The sequence below is a fragment of the Panicum virgatum genome, chromosome 5K (genome assembly GCF_016808335.1).
Source record: "Panicum virgatum strain AP13 chromosome 5K, P.virgatum_v5, whole genome shotgun sequence".
In the NCBI taxonomy this organism is placed as follows: domain Eukaryota; kingdom Viridiplantae; phylum Streptophyta; class Magnoliopsida; order Poales; family Poaceae; genus Panicum; species Panicum virgatum.
This window is the reverse complement of record NC_053140.1, coordinates 28,614,302-28,637,733: the sequence shown is the minus strand read 5'-3', so window position 1 is coordinate 28,637,733 and position 23,432 is coordinate 28,614,302. Positions and strand designations below refer to the sequence as shown.

The following is a 23,432-nucleotide window of genomic DNA, read 5'->3' as shown; positions in this document are numbered from 1 at the left end:
AAGATAACGGGAGCAAAGCCCTGACAGGTGGGACTCAACAATAAAAATGACCCTATTGCCCCTGGTACATCTTTACTCATATTCTCAAGTAAAAAAAACAGACCTCCTTCCCTGATCGGATCGGATCGGATTAGGAGAGGCCCCCACCGTTGGCCGACGCCCTCCGGCCCGCCCCGCCTCCGGCCCTCGCCTAGGCCCGCCTCGCTTAGCCTGGGCCCCGGCCCCGCGGGGCTCGGGCCGCGCCGGCTCGTCGTGGCGCCGCCCCCGCGGGCCTTCTTCTCCTCGCCGCCCTACCAGCCGCCCCAGCCGGAGGGGTTCTCCCCGCTCCGTGTGTACGGCCTCGTCCCCATGGTCATCGAGACAACCTCCCGCAGGGAGCGTGCCTATGACATCTTCTCGAGCCTGCTCAAGGAACGCATCGTCTGCTTCCACGGCCTCATCGCCGACTGTTGGCATTTCTTAAGTCGATACCAGGTTTGTGATGACCTTGGTAACAACCTCAGAATTGCCTGTTGTCGGTCCGTAGTGGAATCACTAGAAATGTGGGCGCCGAACCCATCCTAGCAACTGCACCCAAGGGGTGCCACTCTCGTGTATAATCAATACGATTACAGATGGATCCGCAAGCGCATGGATATATCGTTGTAGCATTTCACCTGGAGAGTAAGGGTATCGTCATTTATTTGTGTCCCAAAGGACGGTAGTGGCAAAGGTATTGTACTTAACATTAACCATGAAATTGTGCCTCAAGCAATAGGCAAAACTCTAACAGGGGTAAGTCCAGGAAAAGAATAAGCAAGGGTAATGCGACACAGCACACATCCACATTCCAAGAGGAAGGAATAAAAGAGAGAAACAACAAAACAAAGGAACTACTCTACTCTACGTTAAGTCAGCTGGAGCTTAGGCTAGGTTAGGTGTCCTAGTGCTTCTATTCAAAGCTAGGGTTATGTTAGGATATGGTTAGGACTACAGGAGCCAGGAAAATGGGATAGCAGGGAGAAGGTCCTGCACCGGAGTACATCCAGTCCTGTTACCTCTTTGCATGAACTCCTACACCAAACCCCAATGTCGGGGAATACGCTAAACGCAACACCGCTGTTACGCCGGACGGACAGGGCTGTCACCACCTGCCGTCTACCCCAGTCACACCGTGGAGCACGGTCATATCCGAAGGATCCCGCATACCCGAGCACCACACTCGTGTATGAAGTCACTACTCTAGTGTCCCCAGGTCTCCCACCCTTCGGATGAACAAGTAAAACACTAGAGCAAACCCAAAAGCACATTGAACCTCTATCCGTACCCGGATCATCTGGCCTAACCAAGACCTTTGCATAACTCATGAACAAACTAAGCATGAATTGATAAACTATCAAGATAGTAAAGCAACCATGGCATATCTCTATATTATGAATAGAAGTCTGACAAATCGGATACAAAGCCATACCGGGAGCCGAGGATTGCTCAACGACTCCGAGGACGACTTGCTCACTAAAGAAGAACTAGCCTAGCTCCACTACCTAGCTAAGAGAGCAAGAGAGAGGAGAGCCTTCTTGGAGAGAATGGAATGAAGTGTGTGTGTTTGTGTGTGTGTTGAGGGGGGTGGAGGAGAGGCCTATTTATAGCTCTAGAGGTCGGTTTCCCGCCAACGCATGTATGGAAGGCGATCAGGTGCCTTGGGGGTGACTCCTCCTCGAAGTGCACCTGGACGGGAGCCAGGCCAGGTTCGGCCGACCCCACCTGGTAGGCCCTCGTCCTTATCCTCCTCTGGCAGGCTGACAGATGGGCCCTCGTATCTTTCCTTGTATGCATTATGCGTGGCGCGCCCGTTTGCTCTGCCAGATGGGCCCTCTTTGTAAGTGGGTGACGTCGGATGCGATCTTCTGCGTAGTTATGTGGCGTCTGCTGCGTGTTTTCTTCTTATTTCGCTCTTGCTCATCTGAAATGTACAAAACTCGAAAACAACTGTGGAGCAAGGTTAGTGATACAAATATGTGAGTAAGGCATGTAGTTTTTCTTTATTATTGAGTATAGTTGATGGTTGAAAATGGCATTTAAGCACCGTCAACAACTCCCCCAAGCTAGCCATTTGCTCGTCCCGAGCAAAGTTTTAGACTTAGGTTGTTGATCAGGAGTTGATGCAATGTCGCATTCCTGACTTATGCCCAAGGCACAATCGAGTGTTCTTACCTTTATTCTGAATAAGTTGGCCTTGTTCATACCTTTTACCTAACTCCTATGGGGCTTATAGCATCATCCTCATCTTTGGCGGTTGAGGGTCAAAACAGCTTGTAGAGTACCACTTACCACTCCTTTGTTCAATCGTCAATCTGGAGGTTTTATAAAGTTTTTTAAAAGAAATTTGTAAGTTCCTCGGGTGATCTCTCGGATCGCTCAAAATGTGTTTCATTCCTTACCAATGCATTTTTATGCGCCTTTCTTTTCCATCCTACTTCTAATGGCTCTTTTTGGTGGATCTGTAGGTATGGAGGGTATGATGGCGAACTTGCTTCTCATATTTTGCTAAGTCAAAGACCGGATCCAAAGGAGAAACAAGTCATAAGCCTTGATCAAGATGTGCAAGTGTGTGGATATTTTTGGTGGATGATGGATGGAAACTCCTTTATATGAATTCTCTCTCCCTTGTAATATTTTTGGTATGGGCTATATTTTCTTTTTCTCTCTTTTTTTTGACACGCCTTGTGGTCATGTGGCATACCTTCTTTGGGTATGCATCTTTTATTTCTTTTTGTATAGCTTATACACTATGATGATAACTTTGGAGAGAGATAGACATAGTACAGCATGGAGTTTTATTTGTGAATGGATGGTGGATGTACTTTCTATCTTCCAAGTGTAGAAGTATAGCATGTGAGTGGACGTGTACGTGTACGTGATCTTGATCATGGGTGTATGAAGTGATTCTCTCAAAGGGTCACAACAATTTGACAAAGCTCAATGAGAAGACAAGTTGCATATGTGGAAAGGCTTTTCAAACTTGTAACTCATACGGCTTTGGATGGGAATTGCATATCACCGAGGAACTTTATTTTATTTTCATATTTTTGAAAAGAAATACTCCAGATATCATGCATCACATAGGAGAAGATCATAGCAACTCTTTTCAGCCATATCATAACCCGCAACAACCTAGATTCGAATTCTGCTTTTTGCTACCCACAAGTTTCAAGCTTAAGGTTTGAACAACTAGCCACCAAACTCAAAATTTAGGAAGAGCACAAGGTTGTAACTAGGCATATGAAAGGAACTAACAGAGCAACTATTCATCATCTCAACAAGGAAAAACTACGCATGCTTACTACACATACTGGAAAGCAAGTAAATATTTTTGGGTTTTTTCTAGGTTTTGCCAATTTTTATTTGATTTTAGTTATGCAAATTTTTTATGGATTTTCAGAATTTTGCAAATTTTTGTTTGGTTTCACGCAAGGTTTTGAAAGTAGTAAAGATAGAGTTTGATACAAGGTACCTCTCGTGGGGGTCCTCCCCCGAGCTAGCTTAAGGCTCACTGCTGTTGGTTGGGGTTAAACCCAGCCCAACGGTAGTAGGCCCTCCACTCCTCCTGGGTCTGCTGCTGTTACTGCTCCAGGTTGCGGATTCTCTCGCCTGTGTATCGCTGCCAGTTCTGAGTTGACTCGATGTGCTGGCCCAGCGACTCGTCGATGTTGGTGGTGCGCACGTTCAGCTCGCCCATCTACCGAGTCAGAGTAGCGAAATCTCTGGATGAAGCTGTACGTCGCAGGGGTCCACTGGAGCTGGAGCTGGTGGACCGGCACCCTGAGGCCTTCCATGCCCACTCGGTGGAGCTGGCACTCTGCCATGACAAACCTCCAGCCTCATATTGCTGTGGTTGAGGCTGAGGTTGTTGCTGCATGAGTTCCTCCCTTCTGGCCCTGCTTCTTGTAACCCTGCCAGGAAGACCAGAAACAATATGACTGCGTCTCTCCTCTTGTGGAACAAGAAGGATGGTTAGCGAACGGCAGTTATACAAGTGATATCCCACGTTTGGCAATGGAATTTTATTAGCATAACTAAGTGAAAAGAAAATTAAGAAGTCATCCGGGCCTTTCTTGAGTGTGTGGCCTTGAACCAAGTACGCCTCATCGATCATAACACGGGGCTCCTCAATGAAAGGAATGGGGTTCCCGTCTAAGATTCCCATGTTTGATGCGATGTGGGTAACCAAAGAAGTGCATTCAATAGGACCCGTCATCCAAAAATTTGTGAGCCATTGCTTAACCATTGCTTGCACGGGGGAGATTCGGATCTTGTTGACCATGGCATATAATATCATCAACTCATCGTTCCGCACTAGGCATGGATCATCTCTTGGAAAGAGAGTGATAGCCACCCACTTGTGCATCAAACGAAGAGTCGGATTCTGAATGTCATTGCACCGAGGTGCAAACTTGCCACGAACAACTTGACCCAAAATCAAACCACAAAACTCATGTCGATCAAAACCGTGGCAAGCTTTTGCAAGGGAAACTGGCAAGCGCGCGCTAAAACCAAGGAGGTGGCTGAAATTTCTCCAATTAAAATAGCGTTCAACTCCAAAAATTCAGAAAGAAACACCATCGTCCACCTCCCGAAGAGTGCAAAGAAACTGGATGGTGAGGAGACGAGAACCATTCTCCTCAACGGGCACAAAACCATCCCATCCAACTGCATGCCAAACACGAGCGAAGTCAACATCCATACATGTTTTCTCGAGAAGGTCCAGATCGAAGGCTCTGGTATGACCAAAGCTTCGATTCTTGATCATAGCGTAGGCTTGAAACTCGCGGTCGTCTCGCAAGTCGAGGTATGGTGCCTCATCTTCATCTATCTCTATGTCCTCGGCTTGCGGCTCTGCAGCTTGCTCCTCGAACTGTTCTTCTTGTTCGTCTTGCTCATAATCCATCGTGGTTGGTGTTGGTGCAGGTTCGGAAGAATGGCAAGGGCTTGACTCACCCCGTGAACGGGACGAGCCTAACCCCGTCATCTTCTTGAGAGCTCCGGAAATCTTACGTCCTGCACCCCTCATGCTTGCAACAAGAATGAACAAGAACGAACGAGAACAACTCAATTCGGGTTACGTTAGTGAAATGAAAATGAAACTCTTACCCGAAAGTTATTCCGCAAAGTGTGTAGACAAACTTGCATCAAAGAAATGAGAGAGAGAGAGAGAGAGCTTTCTTGCAATCAAACTTGAGCCAAAATCCAATGGAAACCCGAGCAAGAATGTGTGAGAGGGAGTGAGAGTGAAGAGAGTGAGCATGAGAGCTCCTCAACCCCCTCTCGGCTTCTATTTAAAAGAATCTGGACGAGTGCATCCGAGGAGAAGCCAGGCACAATGGTCAAGTAGCCGTTGGAGAAGGTGGTGCCTAGGAGTCGTTGGCCCTGGGTCGGCCGACCTGTGGGGTCGGCCGGCGCCAGTGTGGGCCCCCTAGTGTCCCTCTTTGGCTAGGTGATTTCTCAACGGTCATAAACTTTGAAAATATGGTGCACGGCCAAAAGTTTGCTCGAAAAGATGTCCAAATTATTTTTCCCAGAGGATTTAAAACTCAGAAAATATTTTTGGTATTTTTGTGAAAAGGGAAAAGTGGTAGAAAAATTCCAGCATGCAGAAAACAAATTTGAAAATTTCAAACATGTAGTGGGGAAAAACAAATGAGGTAAAAGGAAAATTTTGAAAAAACGGAGAAAGAAAATATGACATAAATACCAATTTACCTTTGGCAAGGGTGCGTCGTTTATAGTCCGACGTGCACGACTTTTCTCCATCGTTCTTACCATTCGTTGGCTCGCCCTGGAGAACTGGACGAGACCGAACTCTCGACCTTCCGCCACACCTTCTTTGCCTTCTTCTTTCTTTTAGGTGTGGAGGCTCGGGGTTTGTTGACGCTCACTAACGATCATTTCCAGGCGTCAACTTGATCAGAATATCATGAGAGTTTGCATTCCTTATCCAATAAAGTCCCAAAACCACACTTTACCTTTTAGAACATGCAAGTTGTGTTTTCAAGCTAATATGCAGGTTACAAGCACACTTTGGCCCGACATAAAATCACAGAAATTATTAGAGCACCGATTCAGGCTCAGATGGACCAAAAGTGATGCAAGAACCCAATTCAAACAAGTAAAGACAGGCCAACCCCAATGTGGATCAGACAAGGAGGCCCAAGACAGCCTGCCAGAAGAAGTTGGGGGCGGTTGGTGGCCCGGGCAGGCCGACCGACCTACCTGGTCGGCCGACCTGGCCCGTGGGCCCCATCGCCTCAACCAGGGCACGTGGCGTCTCCCCATTGGTCCCCTACGTCGGTTGTGATGGCTTCACCCAGTGGCTCCCTGCTATAAATACAAGGGGGGTAGAGATTAGAACACACACACACACCACACACCTCACATCTCTCCTCTCTTGCATTCCTTGCATAGTCTTTAGGCTTAGTGGAGTTTAGGAGAAGTCTATGAGTCATTGAGTCGCCGGAGTTGCTCGAGAGTTCTGGTATGGGTTCATCTCTAGCTCTCTCTTGTAATATTCGGTTGTTTGTAATAGAATTAGACTATGGTTACCGATATCTGCTTGAAGTATGTTCTGAGTTATTGGATATATGCTTCTTGATATGGTTGTGTTATCATTCCATGCTTGCATTGTATGATCGCCCTGTGCTGGAGATGGTTAGTGTTTTGTTCTTAGAACTCTATCAACTGCTCCAGTATTCGTATGATTGCTCTAGTGTGATGTCTGTCCATCCGAAGGGTGGGGGCTCCGTGCGGGACACTAGAGTATCCCTTACTAGTGTAGACATGGTGTCTAGTTTAGCTAAGTGTTTCTAGATGTCAACTATACCCACGGTTTGTAGAGGTAGCCGGCAGGTGGTGACAGCCCTGTCCGAGCCCGAGTAATCCTCCACGTTCGGTATGGGGGTAAGGAGGTACATAAAGTCGCCAGGGTATACGGGCTCCTCCCGTTGCTTCGATAGCGATCGCCCTGTTGTGTAGTTTAATCTCTGACGAGCTAACCAATGAGAAAGTGTAGATATAGCTAGCCTAGCATAGCTGACTCGAGCTCTAACTTCTACCTTGCTCCCGGCCTAAAGCATCTTTTATCTTTTTTTTATTTATTTATCCAAGAGGGTAGTTTGTGTGTGTCACACTACCTCCTACCATATTATTATCTTACCCCTGTTTATGCATGAGAATATCCAATCTAGATAGAGTTCACCAACTAATCTATATATCTTCTCACTCACCACCTTCCCTGCGGAAATATAAATGACACCCCGTTATACTCCTGAGTAAAATGCTACAGCGGTATTCCGTGCGCTTGCGGATTTATTCGTGGTTCATGAAATACTGCCACCCCAAATTGGCGTCTGCAGGCGTCATCGCTGGTGACGTTGGTAGGCGCCAACAAGCATTTTTGGCGTCGTTGCCGGGGAAGGCACATAGTGAAATATATAGACAAAGTTGTGAACAAAATCAAAATTGGTATTCGCTTGCTAAACAGGCTAACTTGGTTTTGTTTTCTTGTCTTTGTTGATATTAAAACAGGGTAGTGTATGACCGGTTTCGACTTGCCGCAAAACTTTCTTTCCGATCTAGAGTCACTTTTGAGAAGGGTGCGAGCTCGTCTCGTATCACCTCGGAGATCACTCTCGGCAGTTGAACCAGTCATTGCATCGTCGTCAGCTCCTAGAGCTATGGCCGAGAAGACACTCCATGATTACTCTGCTCCGTCTGCTAACCAGGTCCCTACCGGGCCCGAGGTTAACACCGGAGGAGAAAATTTCGAGATCAAGACGGGTCTCATTATGATGGTGCAGGTCAGCCCTTTCTGTGGCAAGGCCAATGAGGATGCCAGCGCTCATCTCCAGCAGTTCCTGGAGCTCTGCAGTACTTTTGTTATCAAGGGTGTATCGCAAGATGCAATCCGGCTCCGTCTGTTGCCGTTCTCTCTCTTGGGGAGAGCAAAGCAATGGTTTTATGCTAACAAGGCTGTTGTGAATACTTGGGACAAATGTGCCAAGGCGTTCCTCTCGAAGTTCTTCCCGACGGACAAAACCAATGCTCTTCGGGGTCGGATTTCGAACTTCCAGCAGGCATCAAATGAGTCAATTCCAGAAGCTTGGGAGAGGCTTCAGGAATACATTCTGGCGTGTCATCACCATGGAATGGATAATTGGCTCATTCTACAGAACTTCTACAACGGGTTGACACAGTCATCCCGTGATCATGTAGATGCCGCTGCGGGTGGAGCTTTCTTCTCGCTAACCATTGAAAGAGCTACATCATTGATCGAGAAGATGGTTTCCAACCCAGGTTGGAGCAATGATCGCCTCCAACCGCACCAGCGTGGTATGCACTCCGTCAAGGAGGCTGACATGCTTGCTATGAAGATTGGTCTCCTCCTCAAGAAATTTGAGGATTATTCCCAAGATAAGGCTAAGATGCAAACACTTCAAGCCTTGGAAACTCGCATGACATGCGAGGTCTGTGGAAATGTTGGACATTCGGGCAACAATTGCCCAGAAACCCAAGAAGAAGCTCTATTCCTCAGTGGCAGCAGTGGGTTTCGTCCACAAGGAGGTCAGGGGTGGAATCAACCACGCCCATACTACAAAGGAGGTAATGGGAATTCGAATTCTTTCTGTCCTAACCAGCCTACCTTGAGAGATCTTGTCTACGGCCAAGCGAAGATCAATGAGTCACTTCAAAAGAAGTTGGCCGCTATAGACATATCTATGGAGACTATCCATGCCAAGATGGACTGATTCTCCACTGCCATCAAGAACCAATTGAGTTTCAACAAGATGATTGAGACTCAACTAGCTCAAGTGGCTGCTACCATGCCCCTGCTTTGGAGAACGTTAAGGCGATAACCATACGAGGAGGTAAAACTACTCAAGACCCGCCTTATCCTAACCATGTTAACAGGAAGAAAGCAAGCCCGGTGGCAGAAGAACCACCTCGGGAGGAGGAACCCGAGAAGGTTCATGAAGGGAAGACGGCTCCGCTTGAATTTTATGATACCCAAGTATTGCCGTTCCCTATGAGGGCAAAGAAGCCAAGTACAGATGAGCAGTTCAGCCGCTTTGTTGAGATAATACAACAAGTGAACATCAATGTGCCCTTGATGGATACGATGAAGGTTCCGACCTATGCTCGCTATATCAAGGACATAATCAACAACAAGCGACCGCCGCCAACTACCGAAGTAATTAAGCTCACTGAGGCATGCAGTGCAGCTATACTTCAACAATTGCCCGAGGAGAAAAAGGATCCAGGATTCCCCACTATCAGATGTTCAATAGAGACATAGAACTTCGACAAAGCCTTATGTGATTTGGGGGCCAGCGTTAGTGTGATGCCGAAGGCGGTGTTTGACCAACTCAACTATACGGAGTTGACACCAACGCCCATGCAATTGCAATTGGCTGATTCTTTAGTACGTCACCCAGAAGGAATTGCTGAGGATGTCCCCGTGAGAGTACGAGACTGTTTCATCCCAGTCGACTTTGTGGTACTTGATATGGATAATCAGAAGGAGACTACTCTCATTCTAGGACGGCCGTTCCTCAATACAGCAGATGCACATATTGATGTTGGGGCCGGAGAAATCCGACTCCATATCAATGGTAAAGAGGAGAAATTTGACTTCCGTCCCAAGAGAGAGCAATACTTGATGGTCCGAGTCAAATTTGGGCCAAATCCTCAAAAAATCAAAGAAGTCGAAGCCACACCCTCATAGAAGGATAGTCTTATACCTTTTATGAAGACACTTATGAAAGAAGATCCAACAAGCTCAAAAAGGTCTAAGAAGAAGGGTAAATCAAAGGTTACCATGCCTGCGGATCCTGTTCCTGCGCCATCTACGCCACCAAAGAAGAATAAGAAGAAAGAGCGCAAGAAGAACAAGACGTCATCGACCGCTACTACTTCTCCAGGTACGGATGAAACGACCTCAACCTGATCAGGTATGGAGAAAGATCCTGCTTTTCGGACCCTAAACTAAGAGCTAGCTTGGGAGAGGTTCCCTCCCCTAAGTCAACTGTATCCTTTTATTTGCTTTCAATAAAATTTGTTAAAAACTTTCAAAAACAAAATAAAAATTTACTGCTTTATTTTCCTTTTTCATGATGCGCGGTAAGAATGTTTTAACTCCTTTTGATAAGTTGAAAGGATGAGTTTTGCTTTGCTCTATCATGTCTGTTGTGCCTAGTTTGAAAAAAATAAGAGTTCTCTTGACTTTAAATCTGCTGGTTATGCAAATATCTTGTCAATGAACCTGAAAGTTCCGTGGGTTGCATATGCTTGATCCAAGTCTAAGTTGTTGTGAGTTCAGATATGGTAAATAAGGTTGTGCAAGCTTGTTCTAGTGATGCTTGAAGTCTGGAGTTGTTTTTCAAAAAAATAAAATAAAAGGCAAGTTCCCCAATGATATGCAATGTCATACCAGAGCCATATGTCATATTCCATGAAAAACCTTTACACATATGCTGCTTGATGTTCTATTGAGTTTTGTCAAATTGTGCGACCCTAGTGAGATGCTTTTCATGCTTTCTCGATCATAAGCACGTACATGTCCCATCTATTTGCTATATTCCTACACTGGGAATTGGCATCACCATCCATCCATTCCACATAATAAATGCTCCATGTCTTGGTGATCTCTCTCGTAAAACATCCCTAAAATAAAATAAAGTTAGATTATGGTTGCCCCAAAAAGAGAAAAGATGGCATGCCAAAGAAGCATGACCCAAAAAAAGAGAGAAAAAGAGGTAACCATGTCTCAAAAGAGAGAGAGAGAGATAGGGATTATTCGAGAGAGAAAAGTCATTACCTCAAGGAGTAAGCCATATCCATCCATCCATCCATCCATCCATCCATCCATCCACTCATACACTTGCACCTTTTGATATAGATTGCATGACTTATTTCTCCATGGATCCTCTCTTTGACTTTACAATAAATAGAATACAAGTGTGCCCTGTTCTTATTCTACTATGAGCTCCACAAAGGCTTGTAGTAGTAGGGAAGATCAAAGGCAAACACTGCCCTGGTAAGGAAATACAAGATGAGTGCCTCAAGAGAGTTATCCTGGGAGCTTTGCCATGTTTTAAAAAATCTTTCAAAAAAGTGTCTCCAGATGGAATGCGGATCTATGAACAAGTAAGTACTACTCTATGCACCGTTCTAACTCTCAAAAGCCCAAGACAAGGAGACAGCTAAACAGCCCCATGAAGGAGTAAGGTAATTGAGCAAAGGTATGCTAACCGACTTATTTAGACTTATAGATGAATCTCTTTGCTTTAGACTATGACATGATAGGTAAGGTACGAGTCAAAGTGATTTTCTGATCAACAACCTGATTTGTCCTACTTTACTCGGGACGAGCAAAAAACGGCTTGGGGGATCTTGTTGACGCTCACTAACGATCATTTCTAGGCATCAACTTGATCAGAAAATCATGAGAGTTTGCATTTTTTACACGCATCCTTATCCAATAAAGTCCCTAAACCACACTTTACCTTTTAGAATATGCAAGTTGTGTTTTCAAGCTAATATGCAAGTTACAAGCACACTTTGGCCCGACATAAATTCACAAAAATTATCAGAGCACCGATTCAGGCTCAGATGGACCAAAAGTGATGCAAGAACCCAATTCAAACAAGTCAAGACAGGCCAACCCCAACATGGATCAGACTAGGAGGCCCAAGACAGCCTGCCAGAAGAAGTTGGGGGCGGTTGGTGGCCCGGGCAGGCCGACCGACCTACCTGGTCGGCCGACCTGGCCCGTGGTCCCCACCGCCTCAACCAGGGCACGTGGCGTCTCCCCATTGGTCCCCTACATCGGTTGTGATGGCTTCACCTAGTGGCTCCCTGCTATAAATACAAGGGGGGTAGAGATTAGAACACACACACACCCCACACACCTCACATCTCTCCCCTCTTGAATTCCTTGCATAGTCTTTAGGCTTAGTGGAGTTTAGGAGAAGTCTAGGAGTCATCGAGTCGCCGGAGTTGCTCGAGAGTTCTGGTATGGGTTCATCTCTTGCTCTCTCTCTTGTAATATTTGGTTGTTTGTAATAGAATTAGACTATGGTTACCGATATCTGCTTGAAGTATGTTCTGAGTTATCGGATATATGCTTCTTGATATGGTTGCGTTATCATTCCATGCTTGCATTGTATGATCGCCCTGTGCTGGAGATGGTTAGTCTTCTATTCTTAGAACTCTATCAACTGCTCCAGTATTCGTATGATTGCTCTAGTGTGATGTCTGTTCATCCGAAGGGTGGGGGCTCCGCGCGGGACACTAGATTATCCCTTACTAGTGTAGACATGGTGTCTAGATTAGCTAAGTGTTGCTGGATGTTAACTATACCCATGGTTTGTAGAGGTAGCCGGCAGGTGGTGACAGCCCTGTCCGAGCCCGAGTAATCCTCCACTTTCGGTATGGGGGGTAGGAGGTACATAAAGTCACCGGGGTATACGGGTTCCTCCCGTTGCTTCGATGGCGATCTCCCTGTTGTGTAGTTTAATCTCTGAAGAGCTAACCAATGAGAAAGTGTAGATATAGCTAGCCTAGCACAGCTGACTCGAGCTCTAACTTCTGCCTTGCTCCCGGCCTAAAGCATCTTTTATCTTTCTTTTATTTATTTATCCAAGAGGGTAGTTTGTTTGTGTGTCACACTACCTCCTACCATATTATTATCTTACCCCTGTTTATGCATGAGAATATCCAATCTAGATAGAGTTCACCAACTAATCTATATATCTTCTCACTCGCCGCCTTCCCTGCGAAAATATAAATGACACCCCAGTATTACGTGCGCTTGTGGATTTATTCGTGGTTCATGAAATACTGCCACCCCAAATTGGTGTCTGTGGGCGTCATCGCAGGTGACATTGGTAGGCGCCAACAGGGTTCTGGCTGGGGTTCTGGTGCACCCCAGAGTGCTTGCCCTTCACTGTTTTGTTGGATCATGAAGCGCTGCTCTTCCCTCTTTTTGAACCTGAAAAACATATCCTCCCTTCCGACACAAACGGATTTCTCCCTTTCCGACATCGATCCTTGCCTTGGCGGACCTTAGGAAAGGTCACCCAAGTACGAGGTCGACTCCATATCCATTACCACAAAGTCGGGAAGGACGAAGGAGTCTCGTACTCGTACAAAAACGTGTTCGGCTATCCCTTCGGGATACCGAATGGTCGAATCTGCAAGCTGTACGAGCATAGTTGTTGGGGAAAGAGTAGGGTATTCAAGTGCTTCATATATTACCTTGGGCATTATATTCACACTTGCCCCCAAATCACAAAGTCAACGCTCGAAGTGTTTGATGTAGATCGAGCAACTGATCATGGGGACCCCTGGATCCTCCTGCACTGCTGCCACCATGCCATCCCAGACATCATTCCTTGGAGGATTGTACCTACCTACATGGTTATTGCATGGTGACCTCCAGGACGAGTTACCCCGTCCGATAGACACCATGCTAACATTCTCAACGGGAGACTCGGGTTGCCCCGGGATCTTCCCGCTCTCAACAGCAGGCAACGAAGCAGCAATTTGTGCAAGCTGGGTTTCGATCATTTTGTTGAAACTTAACAGATTTTTGAGCATTGAAGACAAAGTTTCAAGCTTAACATTTAAACTTTCCAGGGATTTATCATTGGCCATTAGCTTTTTATTTATATTTTTGTTAATTTTAACTTGGTCAAGAACAACATCTCTTAAGGGAGGTTGGCTCGAATTAAAATTCAAATTATAAGAAGGATTGTAGTTATTACCTCCCTAAAAAGGTGGACGTGGATGGTTCCACCCCTGGCCTCCTTGTTGTGGACGGTACCCGTTACTGCTGTTGTTGTTGAGGTAGGCGCAGTCTTCACGGGTTTCGGGGCAGTCGTCCCCCGAATGTCCTTCATTGCCACAGACTTCGCACGTGAAGTGCGATTCCATGGCACGACCATAGTTTTCTCTATGCTTCTTGAATTCGGCCCTTTCGCCGAGATGCTTCAGTAGGAGGTCCAGCTTGGCAACGATCATATCCGTCTCCTTGATGGTATGCATGCCTTTCGTGCGGGGTTGGAGTCATCCATCGCTCCACCCCTGGTTGGAGACTATCTTCTCGACCAATTCTTTGGCTTTGGCTATGGTCAGGTCGAGCAAGGCTCCTCCAGCAGCAGCATCAATGTTGGCTCGAGATATCATTGTGAGCCCGTTGTAGAAGCTTTGGAGGATGAACCACTCATCCATGCCATGGTGAGGACAGGCCAGGATGTATTCCTACATCCTTTCCCAAGCTTCTGGGATGGATTCTATCCCCGTCTGCTAGAAACTTGATATTTTCCCGCGCAGGGCATTTGTTTTGCCTAGCGGGAAGAATTTTGCGAGGAACGCCTTGGAGCATTTGGCCCAGGTGTCGATGTCCTTTTCTTTATAAAACCACTGTTTCGCCTTCCCCAAGAGAGAAAAGGGAAACAGACGAAGCTTGACAACGTCGGCAGCGACACCGCGGATAACAACGGTGTCGCAGAGCTCCAGAAAGTTCTGCAAATAAGCATTTGCGTCATTCGTTCGGCTTGCCGTCGAATGGACTAGCCTGCACCATGTTAATGAGGCTTGATTTGAGTTCAAAGTTCACGTCCCCGACGTTGAAGTTGGGGCCAGTGGCCACATTGTTGGTGGAGGGGACGGAGAACTCGCGGAGAGTCTTTTCAGCCATAGCCTCAAGAACAGGTGGTGCTTCCTGAATGGGTTCTTGTGTCGGGAGGATAGCGAGATGAGGAACGATGCGAGGTCGTGCCCTTCTCACGAGCCTCTCTGGATTGTCTGTGTAGTTTTCCGGCAGGGAGAAACCAGTCATACACTACCCCTGTCTTCATTCAAATCAAAAATAAAAGAAGACATAAAGTGACATTAGCCTGAAAGAGTAAAGTCTAGGGCCATCAGAAGGCCGAGGCAGGAATGGCGTCTAGGGCCACGGCGTGGAGGCGGGAATATTCCCGCGCGTGAGGTTTTGGCGGTTTTCTCAAAACCGGCCACCTACCCGGGTTTCGCGGACCCTCCAAAACCGCGGACCGGATCTTCATCAACGTGGAGGCATCGCAGGGAAGACTTCGGGTCGAAGAAAGAAACTCCATCGTTGATTGAGGACATGTACGGCGCTGCTGCAGACCCGACCGGTCCCTTGGACCGGTCTAACCGGTCTGGCCACGACAGCTGGGTATTTAAGTCGCCCCTTCTCCAGGTCATGGGCTTCGAGTCTCTTGAGTCCTTTTCTGTTTACTCCTTCTCCTTCGTCGTGCTCTAGGTTAGGGCCAAGGTCTCCAATGCAAAAGAGGGTTAGATTATAGCTAATCTCTCCAATCTAGAGGGTGGATGATGGTGTGGTCGGCTCTAGCCTTTGTATAGGTGAATTCCTCCGTGATTTATGAATGAAATTGATTTGAGATTCACCCGTGTGTGCTGAGCTTTTCGTCCCCCCTTCCTCTTTTGCGTTTTGGGTTTCGATTCTCCTCTTTTGGTGTGTTTTGTGTTCGGAGGAGAAAACCCCATGGATTCATGTTTTGCTCTACTCGTTGTGATGATTCCTATCCATCTAGCCTAGTGCTAAACCATCTGGAATCACGAGTTCACCCGAATTGGATTTTTTGGGTTCTTGGGAAAACCCCACTCCTTCTTGATCTCCCCTCGAATTCTCAAGATTCTTTGATCTTTAGGACGAGATCTCTTGGGGATATGTTCACGGGGTAGGGTCGAAGCTATCCCCCAAGTTTCATCGATTTTCGTGGTCGTTTGGTCGAGATTCACCGTTTGAATCAAAGTTTTCGGGGTTTTCTGGGTGCCACCGGTCAGACCGGTCTGCTCGCTTTTGTTCAGACCCCGACTGGTCAGACCGGTCCGTGGCACCGGTCAGACCGGTCCAGGCAGACAGGGCTGCTGTTTTCCCGATTCGACTCTGATTTGCTTCTGTGTCTTCGCTCACCCGTTCTAGGCCTTTTGTGTCGGTTTAGCTTTTCCATACCTATTCCAAACTTTGGTCAGAACGCTTGAGGGCTTGGGTGATTTTGGGATATAGGTCGACGGATCAATTTCGAGAGAAATTTTGATCGGCTCCCATTCACCCCCCCCTCTGGTCGCCGGTTTCGGTCCCTCAATTGGTATCAGAGCTTGGTTGAGGTTTTCAGTACCTTAACCGGTTCGAAAACCACTTGGCGACCATGGCGAGTCTTGGGAAGATCCCGGTGTTTTCCGGCGAGGACTATGCCTACTGGAAGGTTCGCATGAGAGCCTTCTTGCAGAGCATGGGAGCCGAGGTCTGGGATATTACCAAGAACCAGGCTTACGTGGTGCTTGCCGCTCGGGTCACTCCTCTTCAAGTGACTGAGCACGAGGCTAACGCCAAGGCTGTCAATGCCTTGTTCGCTGGCGTTTCTCGTGCGGAGTTCTCACGCGTCTAGGGTTTTCAGGAAGCCCACAAGATTTGGATGTGTCTTGAGAACTACCACGAGGGCACACCTCAGGTGAAGGCCAGACTGTTCGAGACTCACCGGCGTGAATACGAGAACTTCACACAGGAGCCGAGTGAGAGCATTGACTTGATGTTCAGTCGTTTTCAGTCGATTGTGAACAAAGTCAATGCGAACATATCTGCTGATGCCCTTGAGTACACAGAGCACGAGAAGGCTCTCAAGTTGCTCTACGCACTTGACCGCTCTGGGTGGGATCTCAAGGTGAACACCATCATTGAGTCTGCTGGCTATGAGACTCTGATGGTGAACGAGCTTTTCAGCAAGCTCAAGGCCACAGATGTGGATAACCAGACACGAGCCAAGCTCAATGGTGCCCCTCCTTCCAAGAGCATCGCTCTTGTGACTGGCCTAGGTGGATCGAGCTCTAACGCTAACTCTGCTCTTGGCTTTTCTCTTGCCTCTTTGCCTTCTTTTACAGATGAGCAGCTGGAGACGCTGGGCGACGACGACTTGTGCCTCCTCATCAGCAAGTTCCAGTGCGTCTACCATAACAGGCAGAGGAAGAAGAACCCCGGGTGCTACAACTGTGGCGATTTGAACCACTTCATCGCCGATTGCCCCAAGAAGTCCGGCGGTGGCCAGAACAACCACTTCGACTACTACCGCCACCGCGACCGCGACGAGGGATGCTCCAACAAGGAGCGTCGGCGACACAAGCACCGCAGTCGTGACCAGGGAGGACGCTTCGACAAGGAGTCACTCAAGAAGCGCTTCCAGTACAAGGCCAAGAAGCGGGAGAAGGCCTTCCTGGCGCAGCTCAGCGACCTTGATAACAGCTCCGACACAGACCTCTCTTCTTCAGCGACCTCGGACAACGACGACAAGAAGAAGAAGAAGCGGGACAAGGAAGCCACTGGCTTCATCGGCCTTTGCTTGGCGGCCGGTCGGCGCAAGAGCTTCTGCACCATGGCGGGTGAAGCCGATGGTGCTCGTGCGTCTTCGGGTGGACATGCTACACCGATGCACGCCGACTCTTCTCCTGGATCCGAGAGTGATTCAGAGGTAAACTCCACGATTGACCTGCTAGATACAGAGGTTAGGGAGTTGTACGCCGCTATCGACAACCAGAAGAGGCTGCTTAAGGAAGCAGCTAGAGAGCGTAGAAAGCTTAGGGCTAAGCTGGCTTGTGCTAGGGAGAAATCTAGTGAGGATGAGTGCGCTGGCTGCATATCTCACATGAACGATCTTGTTGCTCTCCGTGCCAAGCATGATGAGAACGTCGCGAACTTAGATGTTACTAAGACTTCGCTTTCTGACGTGTCTCATGAGCTCGCTAAGGCCAAGCATGAACTAGAATTGGTTAAGGATGCTCCTATTGTTAGCGATGTGCTTGAATGTGATGAGTGTCCTATCTTTAAGTCCGATCTAGCTTCGTTGAAGTCCAAGTTTGCTACTGTTGTGTGCGAGCTAGAGGAGATGAAGTCTAGGCCAGTTTTGCTTGGTGCTTGTAAGCTTTGTCCCACGCTTAGGTCGGAGCTAGATGAGAAGAACGCTTTGATCAAGTCTTTTGGGAAGACTAAGGTCGTAGAGTCTAGCCCACCTATTGACTGCTCAGTTTGCCCTGGCTTGATTGCTGATCTGGATAGTCTTGCGGTAGAGAAAGCCAACTTAGAGAATGAGAATACCTATCTTAGGGTGATTCTGAGTTGGGTTTCTAGCAGTGAGCCGCAGTTGGGCATGATGATTAAGCAGTTCAAGCGTGGTGATGGGTTTGGGGTTGGTTACACATACACGAAGTCAGACTTTGACAGGTTGTATGGTAAGATTGGCAAGGCTGCTGGAAACACTGCTAGCACAAGCACGCAGCCTACGCTTGTTGACCCCGCGGATTGTGTGCTTAAAGAACCATCGAAAGCACCTCCGCAGAAGTAGGTTTGGGTTCCAAAACCCAATGGGCTGAGGAATCCCCTCGACACGCTCCCTGCTGCCGCAGCCTAGGTTGCCCAGAGGAAGGGTGCTGCTCCTCCTCGTCCGCAGGCTAGGCCTCCACCTCCCAAGCGTGAGGTGAGGTACCACTGCGAGTTTTGTGACAGGGAAGGTCACCTGGAGGAGTTTTGCTTCAGGAGGAAGCGGGCTGTGAGGCGAGAGCAGGAGAGACGGAATGCGGACATGTACTCTGCTCGGGTGCATGGTCCTTCTCGGCGTGGTGGTAGGCAAGATGCTAGGGCGCACCGTGTAGGTGGAGGTCAGGGAGACGGTGGTGGTTACCGTGCTCCAGCGGGTGGTCGCTTTGCCGGTCGTGCTCCTGGTCATTTTCAGTACGGCTGTGGACCACGGGACCGAGGCTTTGGAGGAGGTTTCGATGCTCCACGCTTTCCTCGTGGTGGTGTTCGTCAGTCACGCGGTAGACGGGACGAGGGATATGCGTTGTCTGGTTTTGCTAACCCTTCTGTAGAGCAAATGGCTTGACACTGATTTGCTTCTCACTTTGCTAACCCCAGTGTTGAGACATTTGCCCACCCTTTGTCTCACTACTGATGTGCAGTTCGGAGGCTTGGAGAACAGGTGGATCATGGACTCCGGTTGTTCACGCCACATGACCGGAAATGACAAATGGTTCTCCAACCTCACCCTGATGCGCTCAAAGGAGTACATTGTGTTCGGGGATAATGGAAGAGGAAAGGTACGTGGACTTGGCGATGTTCAAGTTTCTGATCGCTTTACCCTAAGAGAGGTTGCTTTGGTTTCGAACCTTGGGTTCAATTTGCTCAAAGGAGTACTTCTTGATGAGGGGTTTGAGGTTCGCTTCAAGGAGGGTTGTTCGCGTGTTTTGGATTCCAGAGGAGATTTGGTTTGCCGTATTACACCTCGCGATCGGGTTTTCTTGGTTGACTTCTCTAGAACTCCTCTTGGCCCTTCTCGTTGCTTGTTGGCTGGTCCTTCTTCTGATTTGTGGAAGTGGCATAGGAGACTTGGACATTTGAGCTTCGATTTTTTGTCGAGACTTAGCTCACTTGGCCTGATCCGAGGATTGCCCAAATTGAAGTTTGAAAAGGACCTTGTTTGCCATCCGTGTCACCACGGGAAGATGATTGCTACTTCACATCCACCTATTAATTAGGTGATGACCGCTCACCCTGGAGAATTGCTACACATGGACATAGTTGGTCCTTCTAGGGTGATGTCAGTTGGTGGGAAGTGGTATGTTCTTGTGATCGTGGACGACTTTTCTCGCTATTCTTGGGTCTTTTTAATGAGAACCAAGGATGAGGCTTTCGAGTTTGTTCGAGACTTGATCTTGAGGTTGAAAAATGAGCTACCCCAGGCCATGCGAGCGATTCGCAGTGATAATGGCACAGAATTCAAAAATGCTCGTTTTGACGCCTTTTGCAGCAATCAAGGGCTCGAACACCAGTATTCTTCTCCCTACACTCCACAGCAGAATGGAGTCGTAGAGCAGAAGAATCGGATGCTGGTTGAGATGGCGAGGACGATGCTCGATGAGCATAGGACTCCTCGCAAATACTGGGCTGAGGCGGTTAACACCGCTTGTTACGTGTCCAACCGCATTTTCTTGCGTGCTTTCATGCACAGGACTTCTTATGAGTTGCGATTTGGACACCAGCCCCATGTTGACCATCTCAGAGTTTTCGGTTGGCGGTGCTTTGTGCTGAAAGATGGAAATCTTGATAAGTTTGAGTCTCGCTCGTCTGATGGCATTTTTCTCGGTTATGCTTCTCACTCTAGAGCGTACCGTGTGCTGATTATTGATACTAACATCGTCAGAGAGACTTGTGAAGTCACTTTCGACGAGACTACACCGTGCAATTCTTCTCTCTTTGAAGTTGCAGGAGATGATGAGCTCGGCACCTCCATCTTTGAAGATGAGGAGGAAGAAGCTGCGGAGGGCGAGGCTGAGGCTACCACGCGTGCTGTGGACCTAGTTGCCTCCGCTACGAGCTCGGACGATGATGATGGCCCCGATCCGACTACGTCTACTTCACGGGGGCCGATCGAGGAGGTGACTCAGGCTTCACCAGCTGCACCTGAGGAGACACCAGCTTTGGTTGAGGAGGAGGCGACTTCGACACGGGAAGCACCTCGACATATTCAGCGTCGCCATCCACCTCAACAGATGCTAGGTGATCTCAACGAGCGAGTCACCAGGTCCAAGGTAACAAGTATCGCTGTCTTTGCTCATTCAGCGTTTGTTGGTTCTTTTGAGCCCAAGGATATTGGACACGCTCTTCCTGATTCTAATTGGGTCAATGCTATGCATGAGGAACTTGAAAATTTTGAAAGAAACCAAGTTTGGGTTTTAGTCGAGCCTCCACCTGCTTGTAATCCCATCAGAACGAAGTGGGTTTTCAAAAACAAGCATGGTGAGGATGGGTTGGTTGTTCGGAACAAGGCTCGTCTTGTTGCCCAGGGGTTTTTCCAAAAAGAGGGTATTGATTTTGAGGAGACTTTTGCCCCTGTTGCTCGTTTGAAAGCTATTCGAATCTTTCTTGCATTTGCTGCTTCTAAGGGTTTTAAAGTTTTCCAAATGGACGTTAAATCTGCCTTCTTGAATGGTTTTATCGAAGAAGAGGTTTATGTGAAACAACCCCCTGGTTTCGAAAATCCCAAGTTTCCAAACCGTGTTTATAAACTTCAGAAAGCACTTTATGGTTTGAAACAGTCACCCAGAGCTTGGTATGATAGATTGAAAACATTTTTGCTAGCTCAGGGTTTTAAAATGGGATGTGTGGATAAAACTTTGTTCCTCATGCGGTCTGGCACTGATTTTCTATTAGTTCAGATATATGTGGATGATATTATCTTTGGTGGCTCTTCTCACGCTCTTGTCTCCAAGTTTTCTGAGCAGATGTCCAGGGAGTTCGAGATGAGCATGATGGATGAGCTACAGTTCTTCCTCGGGCTGCAGATCAAGCAAACTCCTCATGGCACTTTTGTCCATCAAGCCAAGTATACTAGAGACCTGCTGCGGAAGTTCGACATGAGCGACCTGTCTCCTCAGCCGACTCCGATCAGCACATCGACGGCACTTGATGAGGACTTGGACGGCGAGGCGGTGGACCAGAAGGAGTACAGGAGCATGATTGGCTCTCTCCAGTACCTGACGGCGACGCGACCGGACATCCAGTTCGGCGTCTGCCTCTGTGCGCGCTACCAGGCTTCTCCGCGCACCTCCCACAGGCAGGTGGTGAAACGCATCTTCAGGTATCTGAAATTCACCCCTGAATTTGGTCTTTGGTATTCTGCGGATTCTTCTCTGGTTTTGGTGGGCTTTTCTGATGCCGATTTCGGTGGGTGTCGGTTGGATCGCAAGTCGACATCTGGCACTTGTCAATTTCTCGGTACATCTTTGGTGTCTTCGTCCTCTCGCAAGCAGGCTAGCGTAGCGCTTTCTTCCACAGAAGCTGAGTATGTTGCCGCTGCTAGCTGCTGCTCCCAGATACTTTGGATGAAACAAACCATGTAGTATTATGGCTTGAGTTTCGGTAGGGTTCCCATCTTTGTAGACAACATGTCAGCCATTAGCATTGCAAAGAACCCTGTTCTACACTCCAGAACCAAACACATAGATATCCAGTTCCATTTCCTGCGAGATAACCATGAGAGAGGACACATAGACCTGATCCATGTCCCTTCAGAGAGGCAAACCGCAGATATCCTCACCAAACCGCTAGAGCAGGACACCTTTGCTCGCTTGTGAGGGGAGCTCGGGGTTTGTTACCCCTTTTGATCGCTGATTTTTCTTGGGTTAGCTTTGTAGGTCTTGTTTGCTCTTCTTTTGTTTTCTAGGTTTGTTAGTTGTATTGTGCATATGCATTGTACATGTTTGCATTTTGCATTGCCTCACTTGCACTAGCATTCTTGTATACATTGCTATGATCTTCTAGTGCCTACTAGTATGAGTTGATAAATTTGATCATGTATAGCTTGCTCCACTATGTATATGACATCATCTGAGTTAAGCTATTTTGATTTGAAAATCTTAAAACATGATCACCCTATCTTGGCTACTAGCATGTTAGGGCGTGTTGATATGCTTTGCTATCTTATTCATGCTAGTGTAGCTTTTTGTTCAGCAATTCATACTTGAAATGATCTAAATTTGATAAAATTGCTTGAACTGTTCTTGAAATGGATTGAAAAGATCCAGGTGGGATTGCTTGTCGCACTGATCGAGCTTTCGGGACGGCTCGCTTTGCACTTGTGAGAACCCGGGCAAGGCTGTGCATGACTGAAATGAGTGCCTTAAGCTTCTGATTGTCTTTGGCATAGGCTTGGCTTCGTTGCTAAGTAAAGCATGACAAGCTTTCAACCCCTGGCATTAAGAATTGCTTGATATAAATTTGATCAAAAAGTGAATGTTTGTAACATATTTTGGCTGGTTTGGCTCACCTGTATGAGTATGATTAGCACTGCTTTCCATTCCCTACTTGTTAGTGCTAGATCTTGGGTGATGCTTTTATTTCTCCTAAACTGAACTTGCCTAGCTCTAGACTGATTTGATATACCCTGTTGAGCTAGATGCAGGTCTTGTTTATGGATGCACACGTGCTTGTGACTAGTTGTTGCTCATATCATTGTATCCCTGAATGCTTTCACTTACACCTCCTGCATTGCATTCATTGCATAGCATCTGTTCAGGGGGAGTTTCAGCTTCAGGGGGAGCTTTAAGTCTTTTTAGACTTGATGTGTGCATGTGCCAACATGGGGGAGAGTTTTGGGGGAGAAGTGATTGAACAAGGGGGAGACTTGTTTGGTTTTTGAAAAACTTATTGTGCACAGGGCTTTGAGAGTGCATCACTTTGGGAGAGTTGCACTTGTGAGAGGGAAAAGCTTTGGTTTGGGAGTGTCTGCTTTGTTTCTGGCTCCTGGTTTTCTTCGTTTTCCTTCCACTTCCAGCATGTCTGCGTCGAGCGTTACCTCTGTCTT

General features: G+C 47.6%; 1 protein-coding gene and 1 non-coding gene across 2 annotated transcripts in view; both read left to right on the top strand.

Annotated features, from left to right (window-relative positions):
* The window catches only part of LOC120709826 (ATP-dependent Clp protease proteolytic subunit, mitochondrial-like), a 39,356-nt gene that overhangs the window by 12,434 nt on the left and 3,490 nt on the right, over positions 1-23,432 (top strand). The window contains exon 3 of the mRNA XM_039995467.1: positions 102-474. Within this exon, the coding sequence (XP_039851401.1) occupies positions 102-474 (373 nt within the window). The remainder of the gene's footprint in view (positions 1-101; positions 475-23,432) is intronic.
* Positions 14,264-14,372, top strand: LOC120710952. The gene has a single exon (XR_005690119.1). It is a non-coding gene; the product is annotated as a small nucleolar RNA R71 (small nucleolar RNA).